Source organism: Choloepus didactylus, chromosome 5, assembly GCF_015220235.1.
Source record: "Choloepus didactylus isolate mChoDid1 chromosome 5, mChoDid1.pri, whole genome shotgun sequence".
Classification (NCBI taxonomy): Eukaryota; Metazoa; Chordata; class Mammalia; order Pilosa; family Megalonychidae; genus Choloepus; species Choloepus didactylus.
In genome coordinates, this window is record NC_051311.1 from 108,819,968 (window position 1) to 108,838,246 (window position 18,279).

General features: G+C 35.4%; 1 protein-coding gene across 10 annotated transcripts in view; it reads left to right on the forward strand.

Annotated features, from left to right (window-relative positions):
* AKAP9 (A-kinase anchoring protein 9) overlaps nucleotides 1–18,279 on the forward strand; it is a 168,833-nt gene that overhangs the window by 68,327 nt on the left and 82,227 nt on the right. For all 10 annotated transcript variants that reach the window (XM_037836629.1, XM_037836631.1, XM_037836632.1 and 7 more), the window contains 4 exons: nucleotides 5,914–6,028; nucleotides 6,493–6,691; nucleotides 10,221–10,317; nucleotides 11,304–11,396. In XM_037836629.1, the coding sequence (XP_037692557.1) occupies nucleotides 5,914–6,028; nucleotides 6,493–6,691; nucleotides 10,221–10,317; nucleotides 11,304–11,396 (504 nt within the window). The remainder of the gene's footprint in view (nucleotides 1–5,913; nucleotides 6,029–6,492; nucleotides 6,692–10,220; nucleotides 10,318–11,303; nucleotides 11,397–18,279) is intronic.

The window sequence follows — 18,279 nt, forward strand, 5'->3', positions numbered from 1 at the left end:
AACCAATCCTCCCTCAATCTAGTTTTTCCCTTTGTCTCTAGTTCTTTCTCTCTTTCTTTGAAAGAATGATTATAGCCAGAATTTCCCATCTCCTCATCTACTTCTCTCTCTTCTATCCACTGTAAACAAACATCCAATTTATACTCCACTGAATTTACTTAGGCAAAAGTCACCAGTGAATTCTTAATTAAATTCCCTTTCTGCTTTCTTAACTTCCATCAACCCGCCCCCCCCCACCCTCTTTTTCTGATGTGTTGCTCTTCCTTACAGTAATACATAGTCAAAACTATTGAATAACATAGGAGGGCTTATAATAAAAAGCATGTAATCCACAGTGGTGTTTTGTCATTTTGTCTGCTTCTCTATAGGATAATGACTGGGAACAGGTTACTTTAATGAAAGACCCACTTCCCTTCCCTAGTGCCGGAATGTAGGAGGCTTTACTCTGGACACAGACACCCCACTACCCTGTTTACATCTCCAGAAAGTTCTTTCAATTTTATTTGAGAAGAGGATTTACTGACCACAAAACTTTTGGCTACTGGGTCAGGAGAAAGGGCTGTGCTGTGATAAAAGATCAAAATACTTATTTTCCGATTCCCTTCTCCCTCCTTCCTGTTTCTGAACCTTTTCTCTCTGAGTCTGGGTCCTCTCTGAGGTTCTGCTAGCAAGTCAACTGTCTACGGTAACTGTCTACAGCTTTAGGATGCTGCTACCTCCCCCTTCCTTAATCAATACCCTTCCACCCCTTTTCTGTCCTCCTAAATATTGCTTGAAATCTCTCTTGGTCTCTTCTCTTATTTTCTTGTTTTGTTTTTTCTTTTAATAGATTTATACCTTTTAAAGAGTCTTCACTATCATTTTAATTGAGTCATGTGGTCACAGACTGTATGTCAAGGGCCATAAGTGTAAACGCCCACAGGAGTTTAGCTCATAAATAAATATGGAAAGCTAAGGGAAACCTGGAAAAGTGAAACCTGGAGAAAACATGCCTCATCTAAAGGGAGCAGAGGCTGCTCAGCTTCAAACTATTTTTGCCGATGTAAGAATGAGGGCCCAGTAATGCTAGTTCTTTCAATTTACCAATTTTATGGGAAATATTTTGCTTTTAAAAATGTTGAGATGTATTCTGAAATAAAAGTTTTATTTTTTAAAAAGTTGGGCTTTCTCGGTCTTAGTGCCTTCTTGTTAGAAATCTCTGCACCTTGAGAGCCAAATGGAGGAAGAAATTAATGCACAGGCTGTAGCACAGAAGAAGAAAGATGAGGCAGAGGTCCAAGTAGACCGCTAGCGTATGCACCCATGAAGGCCACAGGAGCAGGAATGCGGAATACCAGAGGTCAGGGACACTGGTACAAGTTATTGACATTATGCTTCTGTCTAGAACTTCTCTCTCAGTGGATCTAGAACTTCCAGCGCCATCCAATCTCCATGACCCCCTCTGAGAAACCCACCTTGCTCATACCAAGCAGTCCCTTTTGGTCCTTTTTCCTGGAACTGTGACATTCTGGACTAATTCCATTCTCATTTGTGGCTGAGCATAACACATGTATAACACATCATGTCTTCTGTTGTCTTAGCTGAAGGGGGGAAAAAAAAGAAAGTTGGGAAACAAAAAAGCAAAGAACAACAAAAACCAAATGATTGTCTAGCCTCGAAAGAATCCCTCTTCTGCAGCGTGGATTTAAAATTCAAACCTCTCCTTTGCAGCATGAGGTATAAACACATGTCCCATGCAGTATCTTGAACTAGTTTTCTTTTTAATTCTCTTATTTCTTGACTTTGTGGTATTTGCTGCTTTCTTAGAACATTTTCTTCCCCTATTTTCTATGACCTCAATTCTGTTGCTTTTTAAGATTCCATTGTGGGCTTTTTCCACTCTGCTTAAAGTCACCAAGTGTCTGTACTTGACCCTCTTCTTGCTGTCATCCACTTTCATGGTTTCCAGATCTCTGTGTCTAGGTCAGCCCATACTCCGAAGCTGCAGAGTCATGTATCTTATGGGATATCTCTATACAAATGTTCTTAGGTATGTCTAACTCAGCATTTTGAAATTTGGATTTATTAATAACTGCTTCCCCTTAAACCAGTTTCTCCTCTATAGTCTCAGTTTCAAAGAATGATATCCAACCAGAAACTTGGAGATCATCCTAGACAGCCCTCTCCCCTGACCCCTGATCTTCCACCATCCTGAAATATACTCTGAAGGGAGTGCAAAAGAGATGAAAGATATATACCTTGTTCTCATTCATGTATCCAGCCAGTAATTATTCTTTGCTAACTGTATGTTCAGTACTGTTCTATGTATGGGGATAAAACATTGAACAATGTAAATGAATTCACTGTGCTCAAGGAATTTCTAAATTGATAAAATTTATAAACCAATTCCAGGAGTCTGATGTATGCATATAAAATAGTTATCCAAGGCAACATGTAAGTAAGTATTTAAAAGGGAAGTATAGCCTCAGAAAGTTGAAACTAGAATTACCATATGACTTGGAACTCTCACTTCTTGGTATTTGTCCAAAAGAGTTGAAAACAGGGACTCGAACAGATATTGTGTATCAACATTTATAGCAGCAGTATTGACAATAGACAAAAGGTAGAATAAAACCAAGTGTTCAGATGAATGCTTAAACCAAATATGGTGTATACACTCAATGGAATATTATTCAGTTGTAAAAAGGAATGAATGCCTGAATGATACATGCTACAACATAGATGAACCTTTAAGACATCTTGTTGAGTGAAATAAGCCATGTACAAGAAGACGAATACTGTATGATATCACTGTCTGAAATACCTAGAAGAAGCAAATTTCATAGAGACAGACAGTAGATTATACATTACCAGGGACTGGGAAATAGGGTGGGGTGAGGGAATTAATGCTTATAATGGGCACAGAGTTTCTGTTTGAGGTGATGAAAAAGTTGGGGTAATGGATATTGGTGATAGTAGCACAATACTATGAATGTTACTAATACTATGGAATTGTATATTTAAAAGTGGTTAAAATGGGAAATTTTAAATTAAAATTTTTTTAAAAAGTTTAAAAAAAGAGAGACAAGTATGGATAATAAGTGCTTTGGGGATTAAGGAAACAGGTAGGTCAGTGTAGGCTGAAATAATTAATGAAGACTTGTTGGAGGAAGTGGGACTTGAATTGGACCATGAAAGATGCATAGTTTTGGATGAGGAATCAAGAGGGAGAATAGAACAGCATTCCAGGTAGTAGGAGAGGTGATATGATCAAAGTCTTGGGGAGATGTGAGATACATTTGGGATGTATTGCTGAGAGAGTAATGGGCCCTAAGATTAGAAAAGATAGACTATACTGAGCTTTGGATGTTTTTTGTAAGCATTAACAAGCTGTTAGAAATTTGTGATCATAGGCTGTACATCATGAAGCTGAAATCTTAGAGAGATTTATCCGGTGGCAATGAGAGGTGGAAAAGAAGAAAGGACAGTTCATTAGATATTTTAAGGAAGAATGTAAATAATTTGACAGTTGTTGGGGGGAGTGGAGAGAAAGAAGGCCGAAATGACTGATTTTTTTCTTCATTGTATCAACAAAACTCGGGCCGTAGGTGTCTGTATTACAGGGTACAGAGTTGGGTATTTCAGGGGTCTCCAAGACCACCCATAAGTTCGATGATTTGCCAGGACACATAAAACTCAGGATATAGTTGTAATCGTTGCTAGGAGTTTTTTACAGTGAAAGAGTACAAAGCAAAATCAACAAAGGTTTCAAAAGGCACATGAGGTGAAGTCTGGTGGAAACCAGGCACAAAATTCCAAGAGTTCTCTCCTGTAGAGTCACACAGGACACACTTAATTCCTCCAGTAATGTGTTCTGGCAGCATATGTGAACTGTTGTCTACCAGGGAAGCTCACCTGAGCATAGGAGTGCATGCTAGGTTTTGCCTGGCACGTACCAAAACCCAGATTCCCAGAAGGAAGGCAAGTGTTTTAGCTTGCACATATGAATCTAGGCATAGTCAACCACTCTTAATCATTTAAGGAAAATTTTGTATCTGTGTAAATAACAATGTAGAGCTAATTTCCCAGATGCCAGACAAGGCACAAACTTACAAGCAGGCCTTTCTAAGGATAGGCAGTCTTAATACTGCTATGGTAACTCTTTTCTGTACAGTGAATTTCACATTTTAACACAATAATTTAACTATAACTACATAGGCACTCCAGAGGTTGATTGGGATGAGAGTCAGGACTGCGGTACATTCCTGCCTAACCTGTTAGCTTCACCTTCTAATCCTCCTCCTCCTCCCCATTTCAGCCATCCTAAAATACTTAGCTTCCCAAATGTACCCTGTTTTTTCACACCTCTAGACTTTTTCTCACACTATTCTTTCTGCCTAATACTTCCTGTCACCCCTCCCTTAGTCTGCCTGTTATGTTTCTACTGTTCTTCCTGTGTCCTCTTGTTTTACTCTTTCTAGACTTAGACATTTCTTCCTCTGTTCCCATAGTATAAGCTCATATTTATTGCACTTTCTCTGTTTTTAAAAATATTTGATTTCCTTTCTGTCTTTCTTCCATGTTCCCTTAGCTCCTTATACAAACTGTATTTCTATCACATTACTTCTTATGTTATTATAATTATTTGTTTACTTTTCTGTCCCTTACACTAGATTGTAAACCCCTCAGAATCAGGGAAGGGAGTCTTCTGTTTATTTTCATTTCTTCTTAGCACAGTGCTTGCTTAACACATGGTAAGGGCTTAATGAATGTTTGCTGAGTGAATTAGGTGAAGATGAGTTAAGATAAGGAAAGGTTGTGCCAGAAACTGATGACCAGAGGAGAAGGTCCTCTGTTGAAATGTATGCAGGGAGTGGGAGGAAGGTAGATGAATTGATAAAAGTAGTAATCAACTGAAATAGCCTTCATGGGAAATAGCTTTATCACATTGCTCAACTGTTTCTATAGTATCTTTTGTTCATCTAGTCCAGCAAATCCAAACTCTTTCCCCTTGCCTTTGAGGTCCTCTGTATTCTGGATCTACCTTATTTATCTAGCTTTATTTCCCCATCTTATCTCACAAGATCATTGTCTTCACTACTTACTGCGTAGTCATTCTTTGCGAAATGCTCTTGTTCTTTCCTCCTTATAGCCTTTTTAAATTATTGCCCAAGGCGCAAATCAGATTTGACTTCCTCCATAATTACCCAGCTCTACATCTATCTTTCTTCTCTGTCATTGCCCTTAAGTCAAACTTTATAGTTTACCACTTCTCTAAATGTTTAATTTTATTTCCCCCAACTAGTTGAGAAGTCTGAGAAGAGATATGCCATATTTTTACTGATTTTATATTCTTACTAGCCTTTATCACAATGCTGGCCACATAGTAGATGTTTGTTAAATATTTTGAAAAATGATACATTAACACACAAAGGTGTTTTTGAATATCTGACATACTACTGTCTGGTTTTAATAATTAAGGAATTAAGCTGCAATTTCCCTCTTTTCGTTATTTGCCTGCTTTGTATGTAACGAACAGCATACTAATTACCCTAATTGTACATAGGGCATAATCAAGAGATGAATAATAGTTACATGAATTGTATGGATTGAAATTTCAGAGACCAAGGCATATTGTAAATACTGTTATAAGCTTTCTACCAAAATTCTTTATAGTGGCTGTTTTTTGTACTAAAATGAACTTCCTTCTGAATGTCTAGGCACATTATACTTACTAATACAATTTCAGTGTTGTAAAGGGAATGGGATGTGAATTATCTTGAAATTAGAGAATATGGAATAACTCAGAAAGGAAAATATTTGTATTACAGTATTATAATTTTAGTTAATTTTGAAAAAAATCTTAAATGTGAAGTTGACATACAGTTTTTAAAATACTGGATCATATATTTAGTCACTGCTTTTCTTTAATAGATTCAGGGACAGCAGACTGGTGGCGTAAAACTTGAATTTGCAGAAGAAAATACAGTGAAGGAAGAAATGGAGTTTTTGTCAACCCATTCTCAGAAGACCAGTTCACAAGATATCAGTAAATTTTTACTTTATACTACAATGTGGTGTTTTTATACCAAATATTTAATAATTTTATTGTTTACTTTAAAATTTGAGACAACCAATGGCCTTGGGCATTTCACTGTAACCTCTCTGTTCTCAGTGTTCTGATCATTAAAAATCAAAGGATGTCCTACTCATCTCTTTCATCATTTCCCAATTTTTATATTCTATGATTCTATATTGTTTTAAATTTAAAGATATAAAATTGGTAGATGTATTGGTACGACAGCCATGAGGATTGAAGAAGTGTTCTTGAGTTGTCTTATTCGTATTTTCTTGCTTTCATCAGTTAGAATAGTTTAAATTGAAACTTGAGTTATAATTATCACTAAAACATTTTTTCAAAGAAGAATGAATATTCTCTGCAAAAAGGTGATTGTGTTATTTCAGTAAGAAATTTTTATGAAATGTGTACTTTCTTCTATTCATATAACTTAGATGTCAATTATAAAAACAAGTTACCTTCTCTGCAAGATACTGAAAAAATTAAACAACTCAAAGAACAAGTTCAAGAATTAGAAAACCTCACATCATCTTTACAGCAGCAATTGAAAGAAACTGAAGAAAACTATAGGGCAGAGATTCATTGTTTGCAGGAAAAGCTTCAGACTGTTAGTGAGTCTGCTCTTCAGCCAAGGTATCTGTCTACTTATAACAGTGTATATAGCTTAATAACTATTATAATACCATCTCACAATGGTTGCTTTCAGAAGAAATGTAATTTAAGCAAAATTGTGTGAAAGAAATGGGATATAGCAATATCAAGATAATTCTACGTCTTAGAAATATGTGAAATAATGTTGGTGTAAACCAAAGACATTTTATTACAGGACTTTTACTTACGTCTTTATATTATAAAGATGCTCATTGTTATTAATCTGTTAGAGTAAATCAAGTGGTTTGCATGTTTTTTTTATTATTGTGTGCCTCGAGTATAAGATTTGATCATTGCAGTCCAATGGCTGGGCTTCCTCCACTTTGTTATCTGATGTTCACATTCCCATGCCCAAAATAGAACTCCTGACTCTCCCCTCAAAATATGCTCTCCCCCACAGCCATCTCCATCCACATTGATGACTCTCTCTCATAGCACATTTCCGATTTATGAAGAAATCCTGTTATCTTTACCTTCAAAATAAACCAGGAGTGGATCACTTCTCACTACCCCACTGCTGTCACCCTGGTCCAAGCCATCATCATGTCTTACCTGAATTACTGCAACAGCTAATCCCACTTCTTCTACCCTGGCTCCTCCTTAAAGTCTGTTGCCAACACAGTCAATACAGCTGCCAGAACCTTGCTTTCTAAATTTAAGACAGATCATTTGACTCCTTTGCCCCCTGCTCTTCTGTCCTTACAGTTCCTTACTGGGTCCTACATGATGGGTCCTCATTACCTCTCTGACTGCATCTCCTGCAGACTTGCCTGTCACTTACTATTCTAAAGCCATATAGCCTCTTGGGTTCCTCAAACACAGTGGTATGCATCTGTCTTAGGGACTTTTCATTGACTGTTTTTTTTATCTGGAATGATCTTTCTCCAGCTGTTTGTGTGTTTAGCATCCTCAACTTAAGATCCTTTGGGTTTTTACTCAAATGTCATGTTCTCTTGAGGTCATTCCTGATCACTGTATTTAAATTAAAAACCTCCCCCAGCACTCTAGATCCTACTTTCCTGCTTCATTTTTTTTCTATATTACTTAAAATTTCCACTTACCTATTGTAATGTATTTATGTAGTATATATATTTCAAGGGGAATTTGTTTTTGTTTATTTTGTTTATTAAGTGTCTTCTGTGATGGACTTTAAGCTTTTTAAAGGTGCAGGTCTTTGTTTAGGTCACAGATATATCACAAGCACTTATAATAATTCCCTGTACGTAGTAGGTGTTCAATAAATGTTTGTTAAGGAAGTGAACAGTTTAAAATTTAGTTGGGAAGTGTGCCAAATATATGTGTGTGTGTGTGTGTGTGTGTGTGTATATATATATATATATATATATAATTAGCTTTACAAAACCCTGAGAGAGTTAGTCTAACTTCGGCTGACTCTGCTGTTCTAGGTATGCTAGGCACTTGTTAAGGAAACCTCAGAGACAACCTTTAAAAAAAAAAAAGAAAAAAAATTTAGTGCCCCTGCTTCTTTGGAGGCAGCCTGTTTCTCTCTCTTTTATTCAAGATCTGTGTGTAGGCTTAGGAATTGTTCATCTAATATTGACAGAGCCTTACAAAGCTCGTGCTTTCGTTGAGATCAGTTATAACCTGGCCTTGCATCACTGATGCCAGGAATTTTTGAAATTTAATATTATTTTATTTTGAATACTTGAAATTACAGATTACTGGGTTTTATATTGGAGAGTCAGACTCAGTAGTTCTGAGATGGAACCAGGAAATTTGTATTTTAGTAAGATAATTCTGGTACAGGCAGTTCATGGATTGACATTTCAGAACTACTTTAGAACCTATTTAGACTTCCTGGTATAATGAAAGAAAATAGGTAGATGGCAAAAACTCTCTAATATCCAGCCACTGTATTTCAAATAATCTTCCTTTAATTTGTGATGCTTTCTCTCCAGAGCATGAATAAAAGGGTGGTTTCACGGAAATGTGGACTTGCTTTGTTTGAGCTTCTGCCAACTCAGCACCCTCACTTAGTTTCTATAATACTTAATGGAAATGTGTTGATAACACTTTTCAGTTAAAGCCGTTAGTCCCTCCCCCCAAAAAAAAAGGTTTCCTGACTGCCATGCAGGCTTCTACTAACTGTAAGAAATCAAAATTATTTTGTGTGAATACCACACATTTTAGACATAACTAACACATTTTGAATAAAGAACATGCTGTTCTCCATATGTAGACATTGAAATAGTTTAAGAAAACTAATTGAGTCATCTGTTTAACAAATATTTGGTAACTTCATACTGTAAGCTGCTTGTTTAGGAAATATCATGTGGTTGGAAAGACCATGGACTTTAGAGTCAGACAGACCTGCATTTGACCCCTCATTTGACCTTTTACTGGCTATATAATCTTGGACAGTTATTTAAACATCTGTAAAATAATAGTAAGGACAATTGTAACTGCCCTTAAGGCTGTGAGGATTAAATGAAATAGTGAGTGGGAATAACCTTGGCCAGATGCCTTGGAGGAGGATTTAGATACATATCAAATGACCCTTTCCTACAAGGGACTTCAATCTAATAATGGCAATAATAATAATAATTATCCACAAAATAATAATTTGAAAAGGTAATAGTTGGAGAATATAACAAAGTGAAAATTGGAAACACCTGTGGTCCAACAGAGGGGAGTTAGTTATGTAAGTTATGAAATGGGATGATGACATAACTTGTATCTAGCCAATTTGGCACGGAATGAGAAGTAGAAGAGAACAGGAGAAAGAAGAGAAAGATGGGAAAGGGAAGTTGAAATGAAGAAGGCAGCATGGATGCATGTGAAAATGGGAGTGAGAAATTATATTAGCCAAAAATGAAAATTATAATTTGCCCCTTTTATCTTTTTTCCATGGTTTCTAAATACCAATCTCACCTTATTTTTACTTGGCGAGTTAAGCAGTTTTAAAATACTTTTTTTTCAAAATAATGAGTGCTTGTAAAACAATATGTAATACAGACATATGAATACTGAAAGGTATATGAATAGCTTAAATACAAAAAAAATCAGAAGTGAATATGTATAAAGTTAAAATCTTCCCTTTACTGCCACTACCCCCCAGTTCCACTGAGGAAACCATTGTTAATTTTGATGTGTATTCTTCCAGACTTTTCTATGCATATATCTGTTAAAACAATTTTTAAATAAAAGTAAGGTTATACCAACTTTTTTTACTCAGTAATATGTCGTAGATAGCTTTTTAAAGATGTTCCTGTACATAACTCCATGTCATACATTTAAAAATAAACTTCATAAAGTACTATAAAATTCAATGGTGAGCTGTTCAATTACTCTGTCATTCAATTGTGTTACTTTGCTTTTAAGTGGAAAGATTAGGCAAAAATACTATTTAATTTACAGTACCTGTAACCCTTGACTATCATTTTTGCTTCCCCTGCTCCAATACACATTTTAGGCAGGCTATAAATTTGGACTAATAGTAAAACACACATGTACAACTCTAATCCTTTCACCCTCTTTTATTTATATTTAGCTTCTCCATTGATTCAATGGGAGTTACTGAATCTGATGTACAGAAAACAATGTACCCTGAAAGTTGTCTTCAACAGAATATTGATGGGACAGTGGAGGTATTTTATCTTTAAACTATTAGGCACTGATTTTACTTTTTCTTACTATCATTTTTATATCTGTTTGCTGAAAAGAGAATAATGAGAATAGTGGCTATAATACCTTATATAAAAGACCCAGAAGAATAAGTAAAGAATTTAATGTATTTTCATAGCATGGAAAAAAAATACAGAAAAAGTTAAATTTGAGTTGTTTTATGTTCTAGTCTAAAATTTGTCTTGTTTTATATAGCATGTATATACCATGTAACAAATCATTTCAGTGTCCTGACCAGTACAAATATTCTTCTCATCTTGGGAAGTTGGTCTAGGTTATCTCTAGAATAGTGTTTAGGAATCCCCAAATCTCAGATGATTTTAGGGCAGGGACAGTGGATGAGGCCTCCTCCAGCAGAAGCCATCTGATATATAAAAGCCTCTCATCTTTTGAGGTATATGCCATCTAGCTAAACCACCCTGTGCCTCTCCTCACCTTTGCATGTATTCCCAATTTATGGCCATTCTTCTCAAACCCCAGCTGCAAAACCCTGGTCTGCACTAAGTAGATTTTAGCTCCCAAGTCCAAGAGAAAATGAAGATCATTGCCCTCTTTTATTCTGGATACAGTGGAGAGATGTTGGCCACATTCTTGATTTTTCCACACTCATCCTGTATGGAGTATCTGGATGAAATATTTCCTTGCTGAGTATATTTTTACATTAAAAAATGTTTATGGTTTTTCTCCCTTTGCATCTTTAATCATTAAGTTCACAGCAGTGAAAACAATTACTTAGTAGAGTTAGTCACTGGAATTATTGAGTAGAATTATTGTTTTTAATTAAAAGAGAAGATGTAGAATTTATTTTTTGCAGAGAGTATCTGCAAACTACTCTCTTAGAAATTTTCTAAGGCATAGTGGTATTTGGAGGACATTTGCAAGTAAAAGCTTAAAAATAAGTGGGGAATAATTAGTGTAAATTAATGTCATGTTTTGCTTTTTAATTTAGATTTCTGGTGAATTTGGCATGAGACAGGAAACAGATATGGTTAAGTTGCTGGAAAAACAGTACCAAGAACGATTAGAAGAAGAAGTAGCCAAGGTAAGTTTATAGTTTTTGCTGAAGATTGACTGACTTCATATTCCCCTTGAGGGTTTTAAAAAAACATAGATTTTATTGATGGTAATACACTTTAGTTTTTGTTATCAACTTCATATATACTTCATCTTTAAATTGTCAGATAGTAAAATACTTTTAAATGGAACACTCTGAATTATTCTCATGTTGAATAGTAATTAGAAACTTTACAGAATGCCTAAACAGATCTTCATATATCTGTTACTTTGTGAGTAGGATTGAAGGTGAGGAAAAGGTGTAGGATATGAGGAAATGGTGATTGGCACTCCATATATTACCTTTGCCTTGCTCCACCCAGAGAATTTAATGTAATGTTAAGTAATGAATGCATATGCTAAGGGAGGATTGCTGCTCAGCATTAGCACCTGACTAAGCTAAAGAGTTTATCAGTGTGAATTTTGTTCATTTCTACAACCTTAGCTGTTGTGCCCAGAGTAATTTTTTATACTTTTAAATATCAAACATATCACCTAGCCTACTATTAGGGATTCATTTCTTTTGTCTTTGTATTCCCTTTTAAAACACATACCCTCACTGGTTTAGTTATATTGTAACAGTTGAATTATGAGCTTGTCTGTTTACTTACTTTTTATTGTATTTCACCTCTTCCAATATAACAATCCCAGTGGGGTATATGCATTTTAAAAGGAGGAAGATTGATGAGCTACACAGGAAATATATAAAGAATTGGGGAAAACATAAATGAGATGAGGAGGTCAAGACCCAAGGAAATATGAGGGTCATAAGGATTATTCATTTACTAAGGCTGAACTGAGTATTTAGTTCTGTTCTTCCTGGAGATCAAAGTGAAAAGCAAAGCACCATCAGTTTTATATCACTCTCATTGTTTAGTTCTTCATGGGAATCAGTTTTCTCTTGCACTTAGCTCTTAAATAAACTTCTCAAATGCAATAATAGGGAATCACTATAGTGAGTAAGAGGTGAGGTTTGGTATAAGATATACCATGCTTTAAATCCTCATTCTTCCGGTTTACTGGATTTGTGAGCTTAGGAAAGTTACTTACCTTCTGAGTCTCAGTTCTCTCTATGTTAAAAGAGAAAAATAATAGGAATTGTTGTGAGGATGCAATGAGTTAATGAGTACAAAGCACCTAGCAGATCCATTAATACATAGTAAAGGCTCATAAATGACATTGTAAAGTAGTCTTATTATTAACAGTGATAATGCAAAGCTGTTTTGTAAATCATCTCACATCCAAGCTGATAGCAGAGCTTCAAAGTGCAGGCCAGTGAAAACTATTCCAAAGGCAGCCAACAATGGTCCAAAAGATATCATTTAATAACCTAGCAGGGACCTAGAATAATACAGGTTGATAATATTATTCACCAGGACTGCTAGCATTGTGCTGTACCCCTTATATAGATGTTGGAAAAAAGACTGAGAACCACTGTTCTGTAAACACAGGTTATGCTAATGTAGTACAAGACATTAACAGAACAAAGGGAAAAAAACCACATGGTAATCTCAACTGATACAGAAAAGGCATTTGACAAATCCAGCATCCTCTCCTAATAAAATTTCTTAGAACATTAGGAATAGAAAGAAACTTTCTCAACATGATAAAGGGCATATATGAAAAGCCTACATTTGGATGGTTGTATGGTATGGGAATATAGCTCAATAAAATTGCACTAAATACATAAAAAAAAAAAGAAAAAAGCCTACAACTAACATCCTACTTAATGATGAAAGACTATAAAAGCGTTCCCTCTAAGATCAAGAACAAGACAAGGATGCCCACTGTCACAACTGTTATTCAACATTGTACTGGAAGTTTAGCCAGAGTGATTAGGCAAGAAAAAGAAATAAAAGATATTCAGGTTGAAAAGGAAGAAGTAAAACTTTCCCTATTTGCAGATGACATGATCCTATATATAGAAAGTCCCCAAAAAATCTACAGCAAAGCTACTAGAGCTAATAAAAGAATTCAGCAAAATGGCAGGATACAAGCTCAACATGCAAAACTTAGTAGTGTTTCTATATACTATTAATAACCAATCTGAGGATGAAAGCAAGAAAAAAATTCCATTCACAATAGTAACTAAAAGATTCACATATGAAGGAATCAATCTAACCAAGGATGTGAAGGACTTGTACACATAGCACTACAAAACATTGCTAAAAAAAAAAATCAAAAAAGACTTAAATAAATGGAAGGATATTCCATGTTCCTGGATTAGAAGACTAAATATCATTAAGATGTCAATTCTGTCTTAATCAAATACTGAAAGCAATTTGTAGAGTCAATACAACCCCAATCAAAATACCAACAAATATCTTTGCAGAAATGGAAAAGGCAATCATCAGTTTTTTTAAGAAGGGTAATGGGTCCTGAATAGCTAAAGCCATCTTGAAAAAGAAGGCTAAAGTTGGAGGACTCCCACTTCCTGATCTTAAAACTTATTAAAAAGCATCAGTAATCAAAATACCATGGTACTGGCACAAGGGTAGACATATAGACCAATGGGATCTAATTGAGAATTGAGAAATTAACCTTCACATGTATGGTAACTTATTTTCAACAAAGTGGAAAAGACCACTCAATTGGGAATGAACAGTCTTCAACAAATGGTGCTGGGAAGACTGATCTCCATTTGTAACCAAAAAAAAAAATGAGGACCCCTACCTCACACCATATACAAAAATCAACCCAAAATGGATCAAAGAAGAAAATGTAGGGAAGTGTCTTCAGGACTTTGTGTTAGGCAATGGTTTCTTAGATTTTACACCCAAAGCACAAAAGAAAAAACAGAGTAAGGGGACCTCTTCAAAGTTTAAAACTTTAAAACTTTTCTACTTCAAAGGACTTTATCATGAAAGTAAAACAATAGTCTGCACAATGGGGGAAATATTTGGAAACCACATATCTGCTAAAGATTTAATATCTAGAATATATGAAGAAATCCTTCAACTTAACAACAAAAAGTCAAAGAAGCCAATTAAAAAATGGGCAAAAGACTTGAATTGACATCTCTCCAAAGAAGATACACAATTGGAGAGAAAGCATATGAAAAGGTGCTCAACATCATTAGCCCTCAGGGAAATGCAAATCAAAACTATAATGGGACACTATTTCATACCCAGGAGAATGGCTGCTATTAAAAAAATAGAAAATAGCAAGTGTTGGAGAGAATGCACAGAAATAGTAACACTCATTCATTGCTGGTGGAAATGTGAAATGGTGGAGCCACCATGGAAGGCAGTTTGGCAGTTCCTCAGAAAGCTAGGTATAGGACTACCATATGGCCCAGCAATCCCACCATTAGGTATACACCCCAAAGTATTGGAAGCAGGGACTCGAAGAGATACTTATTTGCACACCGATGTTCAGAGCACCATTATTCACAATTGCCAAAAGATGGAAGCAACCCAAGTCCACCAACTGATGAATGGATAACTAACATGTTATGTTATGTATAACATGTATGTATATACATACACACACACAGTGGAATATTATTCAGCTGTTAAAGCAGTGAAGTTCTGACACATGTAACAACATTGTAATGGATATTGGTCATAATATCACAACATTGTGAATGCAGTTAACAGCACTGAAATATATATCTGAATATGATTAAAGGGGGAAATGTTAAATTGTATATATGGGAACGGAATAAAAATTAAAAAATAAAATCATGGAACTGCACGCAGTGCACCCTAAGTTAAGCCATAGAATTTAATTAATAGTACAGTTATAAAAATGTGCTGTCATCAGTTGTAACAGACATTCCACACCAATGCAAGGTGTTGGTGGTGGGGTGGTTTATGGGAATCCTGTATTTTATGCTTGATTGTTCTGTAAATCCACAACTTCTCTATAAAGAAAAAAAAAAAAGATTAAGGAAATGGGCAAAAGACTTGAATAGACATTTCTCCAAAGAGGGTATACAAATGTCTAAAAAGCACATGAAAAGATGCTTAACATCATTAGCTATGAGGGAAACGTAAATCGAAACCACGGTAAGATTCCATGTCACTCCAACTAGAATGTCTAATATTTAAAAGACAGAAAATTACAAGTGTGGGAGAGGATATGGAGAAATAGGAACACTCATTCATTGCTGGTGGGAATGTAAAATGGTGCAGCAGCTCTAGAAGACAGTTTGGCAGTTCCTCAGAAAGCTAAGTGTAGAATTACCATTTGACCCAGCAATCCCTCTACTGGGTGTATATCCAAAGGAATTGAAAGCAGGGAATCCAACAGATATTTGCACAACAATGTTCATAGCGACATTATTCACAATTGCTGAAAGATGGAAGCATCCCAAGTGTCCATCAGCCAGTAAGTGGATCAATAACATGTAGTATATACAGACAGTGGGATATTATTCAGCTGTAAGAAGGAATGAAGTCCTGATGCATGCGACAGCATGGATGAACATTGAGGACGTATGCTGAGTGAAATAAGTGAGGCACACAACGCCAAATGTTCTGATTATCACTAATATGAACTGACTTTTATAAGCAAAGTCAAAAAGTTGGAAGCTAAATATAGGTTACCTTGGGGTAGTTTGAGGTAGAGAATGGGGAGTCAGTGCTTAAGTTTTACAAAATTTCTATTTAGGTTGATTGCAAAGGTTTAGAAAGGGATGATGGTGATGATAGCACAATATTGTGAGTGTAGTTAGTAGCACTGAATTGTATGGGTGAATTTGGTTGGAGGGGAAAGCTTTAGCATGTATGTGTTACTAAAATTAAAATTGAAGGATAGAGCGTGGGAGTGTACAACACAGTGAACCCTATTATAGATGAAGGACTATAGTTAATAGTACAAGAATGTTATTTCATGAATTAAAACAAATGTGTGGTACTTATAAGGCGTTAATAACAGGGTGGTATATGAGAAAAATACTCCTGATATAAAACATGGCCGATAGTTAATTGTACTATTTTAATATTCTTTCATCAGTTGTAACAAAGGTACCACACTAATGCCAAGTGTCAACAATAGGGGGTATATGGGAACATTGTATTTTTTACAAGACTTTTTGTAAACCTGCAACTTCCCTAATTAAAAAAAAACAATGTATTTTTTAAAAACCGTTGTGCTAAGTGGAAGAAACCAGAGAACAAAATACAGTATATTGTCCAATTCCATTTATGTAAAATGTAAATATAAAGAAATCCATAAAGACAAAATTAGTTGTGTAGGGATGGGGAAGGATAGAGGGATATAGAGGTAACTGTTAAAGGGTGTAGGGTTTTTCTTTTTGGAATAATTAAAATGTTCTAAAATTGTGGTGATGAGTATACAATTTTATGAATATACTAAAAGCCATTGTACACTTTGGATGGATTGCATAGTATGTGAATATATCTTGATAAAACTGCTTTAAAAAAAAAAAGTATGAAGTTCTGATTGATGTGACAACATGGATGAACCTTGAATACATTATGTTGAGTGAAATTAGCCAGACGCAAAAGGACAAATATTGGATGATCTCATTGGTATGAAATAATTAGAATAAGCAAACTCATAGAGTCAGAATCTAGCATATAGATTTTCAGGGTTTGGGTTGGGATAGGGAATGGGGAATTAATGCCTAATTTGTACAGAATTTCTGTTTGGGTTGATTATAAAGTTTTAGAAATGGATTGTGGTGATGGTAGCACAACATTGTGAGTATATTTAACAGCACTGAATTATATATGTGAATGTGGTTAAAAGGAAAAATTTTATGTAACATATATGTTACTAGAATAAAAATTAAAAGATAAAGCATAGGACTGTACAACACAGTGAACCCTATTGTAGATGATGGACCATAGTTAATAGTACAATTATAAAAATGTTCTTTCATGGATTATAACAAATAAGCCACACTAATGCAAGGTATTACTAGGGTGGTATGTGGGAGAAAAATGCACCCTAAAGTAAACTGTGGACTATAGTTAATAGTATAATTATAATATTCTTTCATCAGTTGTAACAAAGGTACCATGCTAATGCAAATTGTTAATAATGGGAGGAAGAGGGTAAATATCAGAACACTACATTTTTATATGATCTTTTAAACCTACAACTTCTCTAATTAAAAAAAAATGTTTAAAAAACCACAGGTTATACAGAAGAAACCTAATGGGAATGTGGTTTTCATATATTCAGAGTGTGATTTGGGTAGGTCTGTCTGAAAATAGACATTCATTTACATTTCAGTGCCAGGCTGTGCTTTAGGTGCTGGAGTATAGCAAAGAACATAAGAGATAGAATCCTTGCTCCCATAGACCCCACATTGTGGTTGGCAGATAGGCAATATACAGATGGTGGTAAGTGCTGTGAAGGAAAAAAAAAAAAAAAAGCCAAGGCAATAGAACTAGGAAATTGCATGGAGAGTTAAATTGTGGTATTTTATATAGGGTGGTCCAGAAAGGCCTCACTTTTAAAGTAACACTAGAGGAGAGTCCTAAAGAAGTGAGGGGGTGAATTATGAAGATACCAGGTTGAGTACCTTTCAGGGAAGTGGGATAAAAGAAAGAGAAGAGTCAAAAATTATTCTATGGGAGGTTTCCAACAGGTAGCCAACGAAATTTAGCTAGAGTTTGTGATGACCACTTGCTCAGCTGCCAGCTCTGTCCAGTTTGATTCAGTTCTCCTATCCCCACATTAGTGGGTCTCGTTTGGGGAAATATTACAAAATCCTGGCACAGATACGTTTCCTCAACAAATGTGACTGGATACAGGAAGAAGAAATAGAGGGAAATGAGGCAAGGGCTGACCCTCCAGAGGAAAAATTTCTCCAGATTATTTGAACTGTGTAACTGGAAACATGGAGTTGCTGTTTACTGAGATGGATTTAGTAAGATGGAGAAGGCCACAAAGGA